Raw genomic sequence first — 19,533 nt, forward strand, 5'->3', positions numbered from 1 at the left:
TGAAGGCAGCTCTGTTTAGGGAAGTTTTTAATGACTGATGTTTTAATGTACTTTTAATATTTTGTTGGAAGCTGCCCAGAATGGCTGGGGAAACCCAGCCAGATGAGTGGGGTATAAATAATAAATTATTATTATTATTATTATTATTATTATTATTATTATTATTATTATTTAACTGCATAAGCTTGTGCGCTACATACTCTTGCAATAAACATTAATATCTTATTAAAAACACTAACTTGCTAGCCAAACCCCTACCATTCCCCTGCAGTAATCCTCTAGAGTATCCCATTCCCATCCCACACTACTACTAAGTTCACTTTTCACCTTCCCAACTTTCATGATTTTATTCTACCTCCTGCACATAAAACAGACAGCATAATGCAGATAAGAATTGTTAAAAAAACCAACGTACAGTATTAGTCTGCACTGGGTACAATTTGAAATGTCGTAATCAAGAAATGCTCTGATTATGTCTTGGTTAAAATTTCAATGTTGCTGACCCTTTTATCTCTGTGTGAATAATGAGCCACTGTTTCTTTTATCATTCATGTATCACCAGACCATGGAAAGAATGAGCATCATTAAAATAGCTCTAAGTGATATAGATCACAAGTGAATATTTTAGGACTTAGCAATAAAAAGTCAATTAAACTATCTCCCAAAAACAGACATTTAGAAATAATTTATCATTTTGTGTTCCTAGAACTCTGAGAACATTCAAAGAGATTATCTGGTACTTCTCAGACTCAAAAGCACATTATATTTACGATAATCTTGTTAATTACGTGCCGTGCTTGTCAAACATGATGCTATAAAGCAATAATAAATGATGAGATGAAGAAATGAAGAATGCTATAATGTTAAGTTTCTAGAAGAAAACAAATCTGACCTTGTATCATACAATTGGAAGAGTACATGACAATATGAATAATTTTCAGCATTCAGGAGAAAGTTATTAGAACTACATAATGATAAAATGTTTGAGCGGTAGCCGCTAGTAACAACAGTATATATTAATCAAAAACCATGGATACATCAATCTAGAAACACGAGAGAGAAATTTTCCTTCATCTCTTTTTGTCGCTGGCTACAGAATGGCAAGAGCTGAAATCAATGCTATCCGTCTGGCAAGAATGATTTACTGGATAGAGAATTTTAAACTTGGTCTGTAGTTTGGATTCAGGACACTGAAAAGATACTACTGTGAAACTAAGGTGACATGGCACATGAGCAGGCTTCCACTCGTGCAGCATGACTTCCCCAGGCTCTTCCACCACCTCCTACACCTCTGGAGTAGTTTTTGGAGCTGCATGTGGGGCTGCAGGGGCGAAGAGAAATCCATTCTGCAAATGGTGTCCATTCCATTAACAGACAGACACCACTGGTTTTCACCCATAGTGCTGTGTACTTGCTTCTGTACTGCCCTCCCTCCCTGATTATCCACTTAACTTGTTCCTTTCAGAACGGAACTCACATGCTGCTTGGAGTATCTCCACAACTCATACAGCAATTCTAACAATACAATAGTAAATTGAAATCTGGAAGCCAGATTACCCATGATTCCTCATTCTCAGTCCAGCACAAGCTGTGACCCAGCAAGCCAAACAGTGTACATTGTCACCCACTTTTCTCCTTAAAATCATACATTTAAGAGAAAGTTGCACTAAAGTAACTCTACATGAAAATGAGTGATATTTACCAACTGGATCCTTTTGATTCTGAAACAGTATTTTGCTGTTGCTGCCATCCATGTTTGCCACATTAATGGTGTTTCCATCAGTCCAAAAAAGTTTTCTTTACAAAATAAGACAAACAAAAATTACATTAAAAAAGATTAAGCTGCAATCCTATTCTGTTTTGCATTATAATATTGGAAATAAAATTGGCATGAATCCGGAGTGTCTCTGTATAGATTCTACAATATTCTTTTTTGACCACATTCTTCCCTTAGTTAAATAAATAAGTATGGTAACATTATATACTGACCATGCCACAGGGTTACAATATAGACTGGTGAAAAAGCAACACAGAACCTCCCCCCTCAAACAAATAACATCCCCATCAGAGATGAATGCATGGAAACCCCATTTGTGATTTCTTCTTCCACTCCCCCCCCCCCTGCTTTTGGCAGGTGTGGAATTCTGAAAATTGTGATCTATACACAACTAGTAGATTTCATGGGGACTCCAACTCCCACAATGGGTTATCTATATTAGGAAGATGGTGACGCACAAGAAACAGAGGAATCACTTCATAACTTAATTTACTAGTTAGTACAAGCAGAGCTCATCTTACATGGATTTCACTTATGTGATTGCAGCTATATGCAAATCACCCCAAAATAAATAAGCAAATAGAGCACGAGAGCAGGAAGAAAATTGCCAGCAATCCCATCAGCTACTGGGAGAACACTTGGGTATGGATGGAGAGTTGGTGGAGTGTAGAGAGAGATTGGAGGCAGTTGGAGAGAGATCATAAGAGGCTGGAGAGGTTGCGGAAAAGGTTGGCAGGTCACCAGAGAAAGTTGGAGGGATTTGCTGGGTTTTTATGGTTTCCTGTGGAGTGTTCTGGCGCTAAGTGATTTTGCTTATACATGCAATAGGCAGGAAGGTAACCCTCATGTAATACGAGATCAAAATGCATTTCACCTGAAAGACGATTGCAAAAATTTTGGTGTAAATAATCATACTTTACCCTTTAGCTGGATGAACAGCAAGACACTGTGGTTTATCAATTCCATGTATAACCGAGGTTTTTAAAGAGCCATCTAAATGTGCCACGTTAATTTGTGTTTCATCAAACTCTGAGCTAATCCAGTATAAATTACGGGATAACCAATCCACAGCCAGTCCCCGAATGCTTTGAATGTCTGCAAAATGTCAAACAGCAAATAAGTTGCCTAATCAGCTCTACCAAGAAGTTTTCACTCATTTTAGGAAGGCTTTAAATATCACTGAAATTGTAAACAGGAAGACCAAAACACAGGTAATGGGATGGATGCATTTGCCATTTTGTAATTAGAAAGAATTTTTCAATTAATGAAAGGGACAGAGATCTAGCAGAGGCTCCTACTGGTGGAAGGAAGGGTGAGGCAATTTTGGGTGATTTCACCCTGCAGCTTGCAGAGCCATCTCCCATACTGTTTCAGAGGGTGCCATGCTTCTCCAGAGCAGCTTTCTTCAATGGAGGCACAGGGGGATATAGGGGAAGTCAATGAAATCCCATACAGTACAAATTTAGGTATTATTTTTTCATAGATCAGTAGCAGTATCTACTTTTCTTTCTTTAAAACAATGCCCTTAAACTATGAATCTGTCCCTTCAATGCTGAATTTCATGGTGAGAAAATTGAACTTAAGAATTTAAGAAATGGTTTGTTGGACCAGACCGAGATGCATCTAGCTCAGCCTTCTAATCTATTATCAAAAGTGGCCAGATGTCTCCTGCAGCTCACAAGCTGGTTATGAAATCGATGGCCTTTATCTGCTTATTACAAATAAGATTCTGCCCCTGAAGCATCATGAAGGACTGTTTGTTCTAATTTCCCTTAGACTGAAACTGAATTCACTTAACAAGACCACTACAATGCATAAACGTGGGTCCTAAAGTTTATATTATATACCCACTGCCTTAGCTATTCCATGATGACTCTCCAACATAACATCGTTAATGATGCAGGGCAGAAGGATTAGAACTTGAGAATTACTTACAAAATCCCAGTGCTGCATCAATGGTTTCTTATTATTTGACAAACATGAAACTGCTGCTATGGTATGTATCATTAAGATGCTTAAAATTCAAATGCTTAAATTCCATATCCTCCTGGGAACTTGTTTGAAGGCTTTAAAAAGGCGGCAGAATTAAATTAAAATGGTGGTTGTGGAAAAAGGTGAATTCCATGTTAGGTATTGCTAGGGAAAAGATTTAATTTAAACGGCTAATATCACAGTGTTGTTACACAGACCCATAGAGTAGCTGCACTTGTAAAGTTCTAGATATAGCAAAACTAGAAAAGGTACAAAAAGAGAAGCCATAATGATCAAGGGGCTGGAGCAACACCCCTATGAGTACAGGTTATATAACATTTGGGTTTTCTTTGTTTGGGGGGGAAAGGCAGAGGACATGTTGTCAGAAATATATAAAATTATGCATTGTGTGGAGAAAATGCGTTGAGTTTTTCTCCCTCAAGAATCTGGGATTATCCTATGAAGCTAAATATTGGAAGATTCAGGAGTTAAATAAGGAGTATTACTTAATTCAGTACATAGTTGAACTGTGGAATTAATTGCCACAGGATGCAATGGTGGCCACTAACTTGAACGGCTTTAAAAAGAAGTTAGAGAAAATCATGAAGAATGAGGCTACAAAAGAACACTAGTCACAATGACTGTGTAAAACGTCCAGTATGTTATGTCTCTGAACACCAGTTGCTGGGGACGCAAGTGGGATTAGTGTATTGCTCATGTTCTGCTTGTGGGCTTCCTGTAAGCATCTGTTTAGCCGCTGCAAGAACAGGATGCTGGACTAGATGGACCATTGGCCTCATCCAGCAGGGCTCTTGAGGAACACAGGATGCTCTTTGACACTGCATCAGACCCATTGGTCCATCTCCATCCAGCTCAGTGTTTACACTTGACTGGCAGCGGCTTCCCAGGGTTTCGGCCAAGAGTCTGTCTCAAATCTATGTGGAGATTTAATCCGAGGCCTTCTCTGTGCAAGGCACATACTCCACCAGTGATCTACAGCCCTTCCTGTTCTTATAATGCAGTTACTCAACAACACCATTTCTAACCTGAAAAAATATTTCTCAATATAGTCTTAGGATGCTGAATGATTCAAACTAGATCAGATATGTGCATGATGTAATAATTGACAAGTGTCTTGTATTGTACCAAATAACCTAAGATTAGTTTTGCACATTAAACATCACAACGAGATGTTTTTAGGCATAAGAGTGCTGCTATTAAAAGTTTTGTCAGATCTTCACAGTTCAGTTTGTTAGCCCCCGTCCACCAGTTGGACTTGCAATGTTGCATTTAAAATATGTTTACCTCTTGATATAACAGTTTCTAAACCAGTCCCATTAATGAAGGCTCGTTTTATAGTTTGCGTTTTCACATCAGTCCAGTATAAGCGCTCCTCTGCTGCATCAAAATCTACAACTGTTACATCATCTATATCAGGAACCGTGAAGGCAGTTATGTAGTTGAAGTACGGGTTCTCTATGTCAACACCTCTTATTTCTGAACGTCTGGCATAAAGAAGAAATTTTTTCATTTCTGTAAAAAATTATGTATGCCATTTATTAGATGCAGATCAACGGAATATTATTACAATCTATATTTTAGATATGTTTTAATGATTATCTAAGTTATACATTTATATATTATAATAATCTGGTATTCATACATAATTTAGTACAAAGCAGGTAATCACGTTCATCTGGTCATTAGTAGAAGCTCATATTGTCCCATGATAAGTAAAAAGTCGGCCATGTTTGTTTTTACACAGATAAAAAACTATGAAATCATTTAAAATCCAAGTATCTGTAGTTCAGAATATTGTTAAAAGACATAACATTATTTGGTAATTCTAAATGGCAATAGCAGGCAGTGTGCTGGGGAGGTGGTGCTTACCTGACCTCCAATCAGCTGCATCAGATTGGCTTACTACAGGCATAGGCAAACTCAGCCCTCCAGATGTTTGGGGACTACAACCCCCATGATCCCTAGCTAACAGGACCAGTGGTCAGGGATGATGGGAACTGTAGTCCCAAAACATCTGGAGGGCCAAGTTTGCCTATGCCTGGCTTACTAGGATATAATGGGGAAGGTGTGAGATAGCAGTGAGGCTGATGCTGTGTAAATGCACCAGCAAAATCAATATGCTGTTCCTGCCAATGTGTTTGCATCATAATGCATCACTATAGTTTTTAAGTATTTCTTCTTAGAAGCTGCTTTCTGAGCTAGTTCTTAAGACTCCGAAAGTAATATCAAGACCATTTCAGAAGATGAGTACACTGAGATTAAAAACTGTTAAGTACTTTTTTTCATTTTGCACTTTACCTGCCTCATCATTTTCTGATGATGCCCTTTCTGCTTGCCAACCTCCCTGTTCTGCAGAGATAAGTTTGGTGAATGTACTAGACACATCCACAACAAAAAAGCTAAAGTAATAAATATCAAAGCTTGACAAGCCAAATACATTTGGGCATCTTGTTGGTTCATGTGAGGCAAGAGTTACCCTCAAAGTTATCAGTGAACAACATGTCCTCTACTCTGAAATTTAGGTAGTTAATAGAGAATATATGTGTGTGTAAGAGAGAGAGAGAGAGAGAGAGAGAGAGAGAGAGAGAGACTTACCATAGCATGTTTTTCTGTCTATTGACAGCTTCATTAGATGAGGACATGCACACGCAGCACTTCTGTTGTGATTGATCAGGCACATATGAGAGCACGGACCTCTGCCATTGTTAGCAGCGCAAGGATTGGGAGCTAGAATTAAAAATGTAAACTGAACATGCTAGTCATACATATATATGTATTCTGCAGGAGACCAATGAAGGCTGACAATGGGGTGAAAATATATTAGAAGGGGAGAGAGGAAGAGAATAGCAAACAAATCTACTCCATAGTAATAGTTCGCCACTGATGGACTCTTCTTCATTGGAGGTTTTTAAGCAGTGGGTGGAGGGCTATCTATCACGGATGCTTCAGTTGAGATTCCTGGATTGCAGGGGGTTGGTCTAGATGACCCTCAGGGTCCCTTCCAACTCTACAAAATTCTGTGAGTATGCTGCTGCACTCAGATCCTTCTTGCAGCATAGGCATCTGGTTAGCTACTGCGAGAACAGAATGTTGGACTAGATGAACCACCAGCCTGATCTGGCAGGCTCTTCTTATGTTCTGAATTGTGTGCTCACTCACGTGGGGCGGAAGACATTGAGATCCTGTGGAGGCTCCCTAAAGTTAAGCAGTTTTCAAAAAATTGCCCCTGAAAACCCTACATTGACTCCACACTGCTCTGAAGCATCCCCAAACCCCTGGAGCAGCTTATCAGAGGGAAATGGGGGATGTAAGAGGGATGAGAAAGAGGATATTCCTTTCTTCTACTGTATTCTGTTTATGGGAATTTTGAATTCAAGCCATCAAAGCTTCAGAATAACCTCTTCAGAATTATCTCCCTAGTAAGCAGGGCTTTTTAAAAACCGGAACTCCCTAGAATTCAGTTCCAGCACCTCTCAGGTGGGTGTCATTGCCATTCTAAGAGAACAATGGAGGTGTTTGTGGTGAGTTACGGTCTCTCTTTTCTAGAAAAATAGCACTGCTGGTAAGTGATCTGTTTCTGTATAGATGCAAAATAATTCTACATATATTTTTATAATCTGAAGACTTGTAATTTGGATGGCATGCTAAGAGATGCCTTTTTGAACTGCAATTATTTACAGCAGAGGCTTATAAAAAGGAAGCAGATACTTGTGATCCCTTCCCCTGCCTCAAATCACAAGAGGTGTTCCTGCTGCCGGAGTCCTTATAAACCACAGGAAAAAGTAGCTGTTAACATTTGCCCCCATTCCATACTGATCTATTAAAAATAATGGCAACATGAGAAGGTTCCCAGGTCAATGCCATATACAATATACCAACACAGCCTAAAATAATATTTGTTATGGTTCTGACCTGGGGCTAAAAAAATCTAACCACTCTCTCCCATTTCCAGCCAATTGCTGGTAATACTTCACTGAAGCAGATGCAAAGGGCTGTTAACTCAATGTTTATGATTTCTTTAGTGCTCTTAATATTGCTAAAGTTTTAAGATGTCATTTAGCCAACAATAATGCTGCTCAGAAATGCTCCTTTTATTTATATAAGCAGCACAAAACAGGAAGCATTAAAAAGAATTTGAAGTGGTACTCACATAATGTTAATTTAACAAGTCAGTCATATAAATAATAATAGTTATTAGCTAAGAGATATTCAGGGGATGCAGGTGGTGCTGTGGTCTAAACCATTGAGCCTAGGACTTGCCGATCAGACAGTCGGTGGTTTGAATCCCCATGACAGGGTGAGCTCCCATTGCTCAGTCCCAGCTCCTACCAACCTAGCAATTTGAAAGCACATCAAAGTGCAAGTAGATAAACAGGTCCCACTCTGGCGGGAAGGTAAATGGCATTTCTGTGTGCTGCTCTGGTTTCACCAGAAAAAGCTTAGTCATGCTGGCCACATGACCCAGAAAAACTGTCTGCGGACAAACGTTGGCTCCCTCGGCCAGTAAAGCGAGAGGCCGCCACAGCCCCAGAGTCATTCGCGACTGGACTTAACTATCAGGGGTCCTTTACCTTTACCTTTAAGAGATATTCATTCATATTGCTGGTATGTAATGTAGAATCTGACTATGAACAAAAAGACTATTACACTTTTATTAGAAGTGTTAATTTACCTTGTGGTTGACGACTTGGGTGATAGATTTGAAGATCAAAAGGTTGTGCACTAGTTTTTTGTATCACACTAACATTTTGTCCTGTCCATTTGTTGGCCTTTGACAATGTGTTTGTCCTCCAGTCTGTCCAATATACTTCACTCCCATACAAAGAGACAGCAAAGGGATGAGAAAGATATTCATGTCCTCGTATAATTTCTATCATATCAGTTCCATCATACAGTGCGGAATAAATAGCATCTGACCTGAAAGATAACCCCCCAAACAGAAATCCATTGTGAGAGAATTCTGAAACTGGGCTTAGTGCAGTTATGAAACTATATTCTGGAAAATTAAACAAATATGCAAGGAATGTATTTCAAATGTTTGGCAAAGGATCATAGCTCAGTGATTCAATCCTTGGCATCTCCAGGAACAACTGGGGAGGGCGGGCAGGGTGGGGGGGGCTGCCTGAATCCTTAGAGAGCAGCTGCCAGTCAGTGCACACAATACTGAACTAAAGCAGGAGTGAGTGGCTAATCAGCAGTCATCCAGATGTCATTGGGTTTCAACTCACATCAATCCCAGCCAGCATTGTTTATAGTTAGGGATGATGAAAGTTTAATCTAGCAGTATCTGGAAGGCGATATGGTTCCCAACCCTGGACTATGAAATCTGACATGGTAAAGACAGCTTCTTTATCTGACATGCCTCTAGTCAATTCACCGAGACTGTGAGTGGAAGCGTTGTATAAGCAGTGAGGCTGGAGCAGTGCAATAATGTCAATGGGGCCAATTCTGTGCTCCTTCCGATGCATTTACATTACACCAGCCCCACCAACAGGGCCTTTTTCAGCTGGAGCTCACAGGAGTTCAGGTGGGTACCATTGCCATTCTAAGAGAACAAGGGAGAAGCTTAAGGTGAGCTCCGGCTCCTCTTTTTCTAGAAAAATAACAGCACCCACCACCATTTAGCCCCTCCCCCTCTTTGGTTTTGGTATGCAACAGAGATCAGCTGGTGGGGGTTGTAAGCAGCACAGCCCCACTGCTGCCTGAGAGAGGTAATATGAAAGGGGAGCTACTGTTGGGTTCTGGGGAGTCTGAACACAATGAGTGGCTTGACTTTATGCCACCATAGAAGTGCCTGGTGTCTGTTGTGCATATAGCTTAGTGAGCAGCTGAAGACGTGCATAGATAGATCATCTGACTGATCTGATCCTTGGACTCAGGGTGGAATTACTCATGCCAGGTTGAGAGTGGGAGAGGAAGAATCCCAGCTCTCACATGAAGTAGAGGGGGCCTGCACTGAAGGATTGTTAGCTTGTTGCTAACCTGTCTCCTTATGATGAGAATCTGGCAAAAATTAATAGGGCTGTTCCCATTCATCCCCAAACACTTCTTGTGTCTTCATTCCTACTTGCAGGGGTGGGAAGACAAAGAATAAAAGCAGCTCTGCAACTTTTCTTTTTCTCATACAAAAAGCACAGGGAACATTGTTACCTGGCATCTGTCCATACTATTCGTTTTTCAAAATGATCCACAGTAAGGCCATTAGGCCATGCTCCACTATCCATGTCTTTATATATTATCTTCCTTCCCGCTCCACTCATGGAAGCAGACTCAATGCGAGGAAAATTGGCATCCCAATCTGTCCAAAACAGAATTCTGAGTGATGGAAAAAAAGAAAAAGAAAACAAAATTTACACTAAAATATGAAACAAATAATATATACAGGTGTTTTTTGTTTTGCTTTTTAATACCATCATATTAGCAAATCTGGGCTAGTTATTCTAAGTAGAATACATTTTTGACCTTGCCAAAACAGCTATAAAGTTTTAATCGTGGAGTTCCATAACTTTCTAACACAATGAAACTATTCTGAAAGGAAATGAAACTATTCTCAGGATAGCTCAGTCAACAGAGCATGAGGCTCCTAATCTCATGTTCATGGGTCTGAGCTCCACGTTGGGCAAAAGATTCCTGCATTGTACGAGATCGGACTCGATGATTCGCATGGTCCCTTCCAACTCTACAATTCTGTGATTCTATGAAGTTGAACAAATAGTTCATATTTATATTAGAAACCCAATTCTACCCTATTTCCTATGGCCTCAGTAGCTGTGACACATGCTCAAAACAATATCTCAGTCCCTCCTTGCCACCAGCATGTCCTTGTCATTTACGATAGCGAAGCGAAATAAGGATTGTGCCAGAAAGGACTGGAAGGCATAGATACGTTTTCATTCAGCCTAGACTCCAGATGGTGTTTGGGTGTGCTCAGAACTGATCTTACTCCAACATCCACAGGAGGACATGTCATGGGGCGGGGGATAACATTTTAGAGTTGCATAAGAGGGATGCAAAAGATCCTAACCAGGAATTCGCCATTTTGAAGCACTGATAAAACTAATTTTCTCCCTACCTGATTTTCCCCCCCCCTGCAGTATGCCCTTATTCCCTCTTCTAATATTGCATACGGATAGAATTTTGAGACAGGTGCTTTACATTCCAGTGTCAAGATAAGTGCGAGTAATGTTAAGGCATAATCAATGCTAATTGGATGTAGACCTGATAGGCTATGGGCATTTGATTGCATTTGGACGTATAATTGCAACACATTTGAGAAGTGGTAGAAAGTAATGATCATGCTCTAAATCTATAAAGGGTATGTCTGATTGTGAAAGAGGTTCAACTTGGGAATTAACTGCCCATTTCCCCAAATGTAAGGGAACATGGCTGCTCTGCCTTCAGATACATTAAACTGGTATGAAGCAATCCTTGCAATTTGTGTCATTGAGAAAATGGGATGAAGGGGGAAGAATATATATAGCTGATAAAGTCTATCACACAGGCTCTTTTGGCAATTATACTATTTAATTTTCCTCCTTAAATATCCTACTTGATTTAATTAACATGTTGCTCTGAAACTACACCACTACCACCTGTAGAAACATGGGAAATGAAAATGAATGTGTGTATTAGTTTTATTAACATTATTATCAACATTATTCATTATTAACATTAATTATTATTATTAACATTATTATTATCATCCCCATATAACTTGTTTCATAGTAGGGTCAAAATTACCCGTGCTAAGGACAAATGAAAAACAACATCTCACAATACCTATGAAAAACATTTGCACAGTTTTGTTGTAAATAATCATTACAAATACATTTAATTACCCATATCTAGGATCCAAAGCAATAGCCCTAGGATGTTCCATGGCACCTGCTATTAATGTTGTCCTCAGTGTGCCATCTAATTTAGCAACTTCAATTTGGTCCAAATTGCTGTCTATCCAGTATATATTTCCAGCAATCCAGTCAACAGTAAGACCTTCAGGGGTAGCTAAGCCATGCTGGACCACTACTTCAATGGAGCTTACCCCTGTGAAAATATTAGAAGAGTTCTTAAAATGATTAACACATTAAGTTTAAACTTGCACAAAGTAGACACTGTAACAGAAGAACTACTTACTTTTAAAATAATGATACTGTAAAACATTAGAAAAATTAATATATAGTACCATAAAACATTATAAAATAGTAGGTTTATGCCACATGTAGCCCATTCACAACTTTGCAATTATGGAGAAAACTGAGAAGTTTACTAATTTCAGAATGGTGAGCTATCTTTGCAACAATGTTTACCTTTTTTTAAAAAAAATGCCTTGTGTCAGTGGGACCTGCTCCCAGTAATGTGTGTAACCCTATACACACATTACTGGGAGCAAGTCCCACTCAATTCAATGATGCTTACTTCCCAGTAGACATGTATAGGATTGCACTTTGAGACACTTACTGTGGAACAGGAATTATCATGATCAATCCTCTAATATGCAAATTACCACACTAGGCACAGTATGACACGGAAACTATTAGGATTTACTAATATTATTTTATTACTATAAAATACATTTTTGGCGTGCATCGTAGCAAGGGTGGCGCAGTGTCAACTATTAAGGCTGAGCAGAATTTGGCCACAATCCTGCACACTGTGTGCATGGAGAGCATGGTATGGATGGAGTTCATGTGTCCTCTCCCCGCCCCCACCTGTCGCCTCTGTTCATGAGCCTTCTACTATTCTAAGAGCCATCCTGTGACTCAACAAGGCCATTTGCACTTGCAGCTGAGACCCTCCCCCATCTTACCTTCAAGCATTTGGAGCCTGCTCTTCCCCAGGCCCATGGTGTGCAGGCTACTCCCAGCAGAAGCAGGAGTGGAGACACGTGCAGGGGCCTGGTGGGAGAGGGGAGGTTATACTAGAGCCCTACGGGAAAAACTTCACACTCTGTTCTCTGTGCAAGCAGCATGCAGGATTTCGGCCTGTGGAAATTTGTGTGTGTGTGTGTTTAAAAAAAACATAAATCATATGAATTGCATCATTTGTTCTACTGGTGGTAGGCTTTCCTTCCAGAGGAGAAAGAAGAAATGCTGGGAGCAGAAGCTCCCGTATGTTAATTGCAACTAAGAGTAGATATGGAGACTGAAATAAAGCAATCTGAGTAAACCTACTTACTCAGAAAGAAGCCCATTGTATGTGCTGCAATGTATCCATAATGCACATTTCAAAAGGCCACAAAATGCATGTATTTGGATACAGAGGAATCCTGTGTATGCCTACTCAGAAGCAGTTCCCATTGAGCTCAATGAAACTTACACCCAGGTAAGTGAATATAGGCTTGCAGCCTCTGCAGTCTGGCAGGGAAGAGTCTAGCATTCTGCCTACTTCCAAATGGTCTCTTTCTCAAAAACATCATGTCCTTTTGTAAGTGTATTGTGCCCCCCAGTGGGACTTCCCCAGATTCCTAGGTAAGATCCTCCCTCTATTGTGTGGGCAGGTAATCCCTCCCCTACCTGGCCTGGTCTTCTTGGCAACACTTCCCCCAGGTGGGATTGGACAACTGACTGAGGTAGGCGGAGACGTCCAGGTATCCCACCTGAGGGAAAGCAAAGCCAAGCCTATGCTGTTGGAGCCGCTCCAGATCTAGGGGCTGCACGCGTCCATGCAAAGGGCGCCCCCCATTTTAAGCGGGGAGCGGTCATTCTGAGAACCACTTTCTGAACAGCTCCATATTCTAGGCTTGAGGTGTATTATGTTTAAACAACAACCATACTAATAACCCTACTGGATCCATCTAGTCCAGAACCCTGTTTTCCACAGCAACCAGGTGAGCTTATATGAGGGTCTTATAATAGTTCTCCCTCACTACTGCCTCTCAGTAAACTGTATTCAGTGGCATACTGCCCCTAAACATAGAGGTTCAAGTTTGCCTAGGAAGCTTAGTTTGGTCAGAATTGAGGGTATACACTTCCAGAGTTTATGCTAACTACATTACTTCTGGTAAAATGAGCCACCATAACCATTAGAGGGCCGTGAAAATTTGTGTCTCAGGCTTTTTAGACTCGTTTACCCATGTACTGTCTGAAACCAAAGGGGCACATTGGCTGCCAGATGGATTTTTTCCCCCAGGTTTCCTACCCCACTAGTACTGCAAGCAAAAGGTGACAATCAAAAAAGTTTGGAGAACGTTAAACAAGGGGGAAATAGTATCACATTATAAGAGCCCTTATCCATGAATTTCATGGATTCAACATAATTTCACCAGTTTTCTCCAGTTGGCTTTTCCCAAGATCATTAAAAATAAATAATTCTTCATTAAAAATAAATAAAACTTCATTTCATACCTCCAGTTTCAGAAAGCTTGCCTCTGTAAATTTTATCTTCAACCACATCTGTCCAGTACAGTAAGCTCTGATTGAAGTGAAAATCAAGTGCTATTGTATTTCTCAAACCAGGAACTAACAGGCTGTAATCCCGTTTCTGTAGATCGATCCTTCTGATCTCATGCCGAATAGAGAAAATTATGAAAGCTTCAAATGGATCTGGGAATACAAAAGTATTATTTGTATAAAATATAATGATTACATCATTATGGTGACAGTAATAAAAAGGCATTCATTAGACTAACTCTGACAGAATATTATAACCGTAAAATACTTATGCATTACATTTCTTGTAGTATTTTTTCCTAAAATACACATTGCCACTTAAATCTAACCTTTATTCAGCTACAACAATATTGTTCTGACACTGCAAAAATGAAAATTAGATTCAACAATCTAACTGTGGTCTGAAGTTCTAGTAGCAGAAATTTATCATTGGTGACAGCTCAGAAATATTCACAGCAGAATCCTGTACATGTCTACTCAAAAGTAAAACCAACTGTGACCAATTGTGCTTTCTCTCATGTAAGAAGTGCAGCCTGGCAGGGCAATCCACCACCTCAAGACAAGGGAAGGAAGCAATACAGTTTTCATTTTGCTCTCTCAAGAACCTTCCCCTGTGCTTTGCTATCTAGCCCTGAAGGACTGAGCACTTGATTGATTTATAGTAGAAAGTGTGGGGCAATTCTTCTATTGTGGGAAAGGAAAAACATGTCCTTTTATCCTCCTGCAACTTCACTGCATTTGCAGATGAGCTTTTAGAAAGCACTTCATGGCACTTATCCATTCTATCCCACTACCTCCAGATGTCTAGGGCTCATTTCGCACCTTTTCCTTCTCTCCCCTTCCCATAATTTACACCTTCAACATCCCATGTTTCCTGGAGGCTACTAAGCATGTTCAGTCCTTGCTTATTTTCATTTTATGAACTAACACATAAGCTCGTTAGTCAGAGACTTCTGCATAACTTGGGTATACACGTATGCAGAAAACACGACCTTATCCATGGGTGGGTTCATTTCACCGACAAACCGACACACACATACAATGAACAAATGGGGATTCTTTACAACACTTGATTTCTCTTTATAGAAAAAGAGTAAAAATAGCAAGCAACAACAACAGTGGGGAGCCACAGCAAAATGCTGTGGTGCATCCCCTGCTACTAACAGGCAAACTTCTGTTCAATACTCTAGGCAGAATGGAAATAGTGTTCTAGAAACTTCATATATGTCAACATATCTTCTGGCTCAGCAACCACCTTACCCAGGTTTACCAAAAAACAGGAGAACAAAATAGGATAAATAAAAATTGTATTACTTTTATTTGTAAGTAATCACCCATCTAAATTCAACATCCATTTGGAATGAGAGGAAAATTGGAGATGAATTATATGTACAGTATATTACAGTGCTAGATGCCTAATGGCAGCAGCTTCAAACCCCCAACACTAGCCCTGAAGTTGTGAATCATAAACCCCTTTCCTCAGTACAGATGTAAATATATGGGGTTCTTTGGTGTAATCTAGGCTAAAGGAACCGTTGGCTTAATCATGTATGGATGTCTCAGGGTAGATGTTGCTTGCGGTCTGTAAAAGAGGGTGCGCTGTTATAAGAGTTGTAAAGAATTCTGTTTTATTTTGTAAAAAAGAGAGAAAGTTTATAAATGTTAAAAGGAGGTAGACCGACTATGTTAATCCAGTGTTCCGCTCATTACTACTCAAAAGGGCAGTTACTCCCACAGTGGTCAGAAGAAAGATTATATAATCCCCAGATTATACACTATGGATGTCCCCCCATGTGAAAAATACAAGTATAAATAATCAGATCTGTATGTCAAGCTTTGTTAATTGAATGGCAATTTGTAAATCTCTACAATTTGTGAATAAACGTTCAAAACCCTTTTAATCTAGGTGTTTAAGAGTTAAAGATGAAACAACCAGTGACTCATACTGCTTCTCCAAAGTGAATAGGCCTTATTTTGGTTCCCCTATATTTTCATAAATGGAGCTCTACAGTAGTGAATAGTCTGTAAATGTCAACTTACCGATATTAGCACAGCTTTCTCCATCTTTATTGAGCTTCCAACCTTCATAACAGGAGCACTTAACGGTATTTTTATGCTGTTCACACACTTGGCTGCACTTCTGGTGTTTGGCACAATAATCTATGAATTCACAGGTTTTATTGTCTGAGCTCAGGTACAATCCTGGTGAGCATGAACACACAATTCTACCTCCAGGAACTATTGAGCACTGGTGGCTGCAACCGCCATTGTTAAGCAAGCATTCATCTGCAATTCAAGAAAACAAAACAGAAGTTGATGTTTTTCAGACATAAAATGCAGACTAAAAGAAGGCTACCAGATCTGTAGTAAATTGTACTGGATTGAGACTAGAGAAAATTAATGTATAGAACTTCTCAGGAATCAGTATAAATAAATTCACTGCATCTTTTATTAGTGTTGGAAGGAAAAGTGGAGTATGTTACTACACATAAGGATTTTTGCTTATACAGTGGTACCTCTGGTTACAAACTTAATTTGTTCCAAAGGTCCGTTCTTAACCTGAAACAGTTCTTAACCTGAGGTATCACTTTAGCTAAGGGGCCTCCCGCTGCTCCGCATGATTTCTGTTCACATCCTGAAGCAAAGTTCTTAACCCGAGGTACTACTTCTGGGTTAGCGGAGTCTGTAACCTGAGGTGTTTGTAACCCAAGGTAACACTGTAAAAGGTACATTGGGTGCCATTCTAGGTCAGAATAAAATGAATACAATAGGACCAAGTGCAACATCACAGTGCAAAAAGCCTACCCTCCAAATGGTTGTCTACAATGGTAGGGATCACAAATGGTCTAGAGAACATGCATAGGTCATGGCAGGACTTGCCTCTCTAATCCCTTCACTGTATCACTTTGACAGTGTGAAAATTATCACTGAATGCAGAGTTTGGAAGTCTGCTACAACCATCTAGAACTGGGAAAACGAAAATTGTGCAGATCCATTTCAGTGAAATGTTGTGCAATTTCAAGTGTAACAAGCAAAGAGATAATGAAAAGCTCAAGTGATAATGCACAAAGCTTTCACAATATTAATGTTTCCAAAGGGCAGATGCAAGTATACACGATAAATCTGATAAAGGGAACTTTTTAATATAGGAAAGAGCATGAAGTACCACAAAGGACATCTTCATCAGATCCATCCGGGCAATCTCTTATCCCATTGCAGAGCTTCTCCGGCTGTAGGCAGATGGAACTTTCATTTGCGCAGGGGTATTTTGGTGGTCCGCACATATACCCTTCACAATGATCTTCATCAGAGCGATCCTCACAGTCAATGTCCCCATCACACAGCCATGCTTTGCTAATGCATCTCCCTTGAAAAGAGAAAAATAAACACACAGAATCAGACCAAAAGCAAATGCAGGAAAATATTCTGAACAAAAATGTTCGGAAAAACTTTGCCTTGTATTTTAAAATAACACCTACAACAAAGTTGAGAACAGCCATTTCCTGCCCCAATGTCAAATTTAAAAAGCCTTTGATGGAACAAAAGTGCACGGAAGTAATTCAACATTTTATCTGTCCGAGGAGAGTATATAGAGAAAATGTGTGTGTGCGCGCACAGTGTTATTAAAAACATGAGCTTTGTTCCTCTTCCTCTTTAGTGCATTTTTAAATGCAAAGGAGGGGAAAATTTTATGGGAACAGTTACACTTTGCAATGTGACTAGGTAAAAACAGAATTCTGAATAAGAATAGAAGTGGTAACAAAGTATCCACACACACCCCCGCCCACCCCCAATCCAAGATGAATCTGAAACAAATTTGTGAAGGATAATAATTTTTGAATAATCAAAAATAAAAAGGGGTAATCTATGATCAGTTATTTGTTTAGATAGAATACTTATAACCAGCTTCATATCTCTGAGACACTCTCAAATAGGGTTGCCATGTTTCAAAAAGTTACCACAATATCTGGTATCAAGTGCAGAAAGTCCCTATAGGGATATGCTTATTCAGGTGACATTTTCTGCCTTCAGCCTTTGCTATTTTTTTCTTTTATTTCCCGAACTGCCATTTTTGTTTAAGGAATATTAAAATATAAATCTGAATTATTGAGATTAAAGGCAAATATTGAGAGTTATTATGCTCCTAAATTTATTTCAAGTCAATTGAACTGCCGAAGCCCTGATTTTATTTTAATCGCCCTTCCATGATCATTTTGTAGTTAGCTGTATCTCAATCCCGGTTCAAACATGAACAGTGGCACTGGGGAATCTGCTGTTTGGCGTTAGTGAAGCTCTATACAAACAGAGACACCATTACACTATGGCTTACTATGTCAACATGTGGACTCTTGGAGGGGTTCTTACAGTGGCTTTGCCATTGCCTCAATCTGCCTTACTCCTCTATCATGCTGAGCTAGGCCAAGGATTGGCTTAGAGTATGGTCTGAACCCAGGATCATGGTTAAGCTCTCTCCACACTGACCACAAGCTGTAGCCAAGAAACTCAAGGCAATTGCATGTGTCCTGTTGTTGTACATGAACTAACTGCACATGTGCCCATTTCTCTGCCTGTATCCATGCTTTCTTCACATGCTATTCATGAAAATCCTTTTGCTATGAGTTTAACTATCTTGTAGGTACTAATAGTAAAAGGACAGTAAATAAAAAACTGGAAAAACAGGACCCCCAAAGCAGAAATTCTAGCCATCCATGACAGGTAACTTTGCTTCAATGACTCTAACAATCTCCCAGTTTTAACACATAATCTGTAAGGTATAATTAATTTAATAATATTGACTGACATAGTAAATAGTATACAACTGCACTTACTGCTAACTAATGCAGTGGTACCTCTGTTCTTGAATATATTCTGTTCCGGAAGACCGTTTGTGTTCTGAAACATTTGAAAACTGAGGCGCAAATAGCTATCTGTAAATTCAACTGAGAAAACTGAAAAACACAAAGCGGAAGCTGTTCGACTTCCGAGGCGCGTTTGAAAACGGAAGCATTTACTTCCGGCTTTTCGTTGTTTGGGTTCTGAAACGTTCGTCAACGGAGACGTTTGAGAACCGAGGAGCCACAGTAATATACAATCATAAACTCAAAAAAACTTAATGATATATTTAATGGTGCTAAAAAAAACCTATTCTAACATTGGACAGATTCCATTTCATATGAAAATAATTATCCAGAATACTCCCACTTTGCCGCCATTAATTTAAGCACTTCTGTAATCTTCCTTTTCCTTTTCTCATGTTGTCTACATCATTCCCATTAGCTGATCCATGCCCAATGCTCTGAGTATAGTACTATTGGCCCTTATTCAACTGCAAATGTACAGGTCTGTCAGATAAGTAATTAGGGATGGACAAATAGG

At 39.6% G+C, this 19,533-nt stretch overlaps 1 protein-coding gene across 3 annotated transcripts in view; it reads right to left on the reverse strand.

Annotated features, from left to right (window-relative positions):
- The window catches only part of LRP1B (LDL receptor related protein 1B), a 742,760-nt gene that overhangs the window by 148,356 nt on the left and 574,871 nt on the right, over window positions 1–19,533 (reverse strand). For all 3 annotated transcript variants that reach the window (XM_083492761.1, XM_083492762.1, XM_083492763.1), the window contains 10 exons: window positions 17,324–17,524; window positions 16,198–16,443; window positions 14,113–14,310; window positions 11,608–11,812; window positions 9,920–10,084; window positions 8,442–8,686; window positions 6,365–6,496; window positions 5,054–5,281; window positions 2,698–2,872; window positions 1,703–1,797 (listed from right to left, as the gene is read on the reverse strand). In XM_083492761.1, coding sequence (XP_083348887.1) covers window positions 1,703–1,797; window positions 2,698–2,872; window positions 5,054–5,281; window positions 6,365–6,496; window positions 8,442–8,686; window positions 9,920–10,084; window positions 11,608–11,812; window positions 14,113–14,310; window positions 16,198–16,443; window positions 17,324–17,524 — 1,890 coding nt within the window. The remainder of the gene's footprint in view (window positions 1–1,702; window positions 1,798–2,697; window positions 2,873–5,053; window positions 5,282–6,364; window positions 6,497–8,441; window positions 8,687–9,919; window positions 10,085–11,607; window positions 11,813–14,112; window positions 14,311–16,197; window positions 16,444–17,323; window positions 17,525–19,533) is intronic.

This window comes from Podarcis liolepis (genome assembly GCF_965112155.1).
Source record: "Podarcis liolepis genome assembly, chromosome: 1".
Classification (NCBI taxonomy): Eukaryota; Metazoa; Chordata; class Lepidosauria; order Squamata; family Lacertidae; genus Podarcis; species Podarcis liolepis.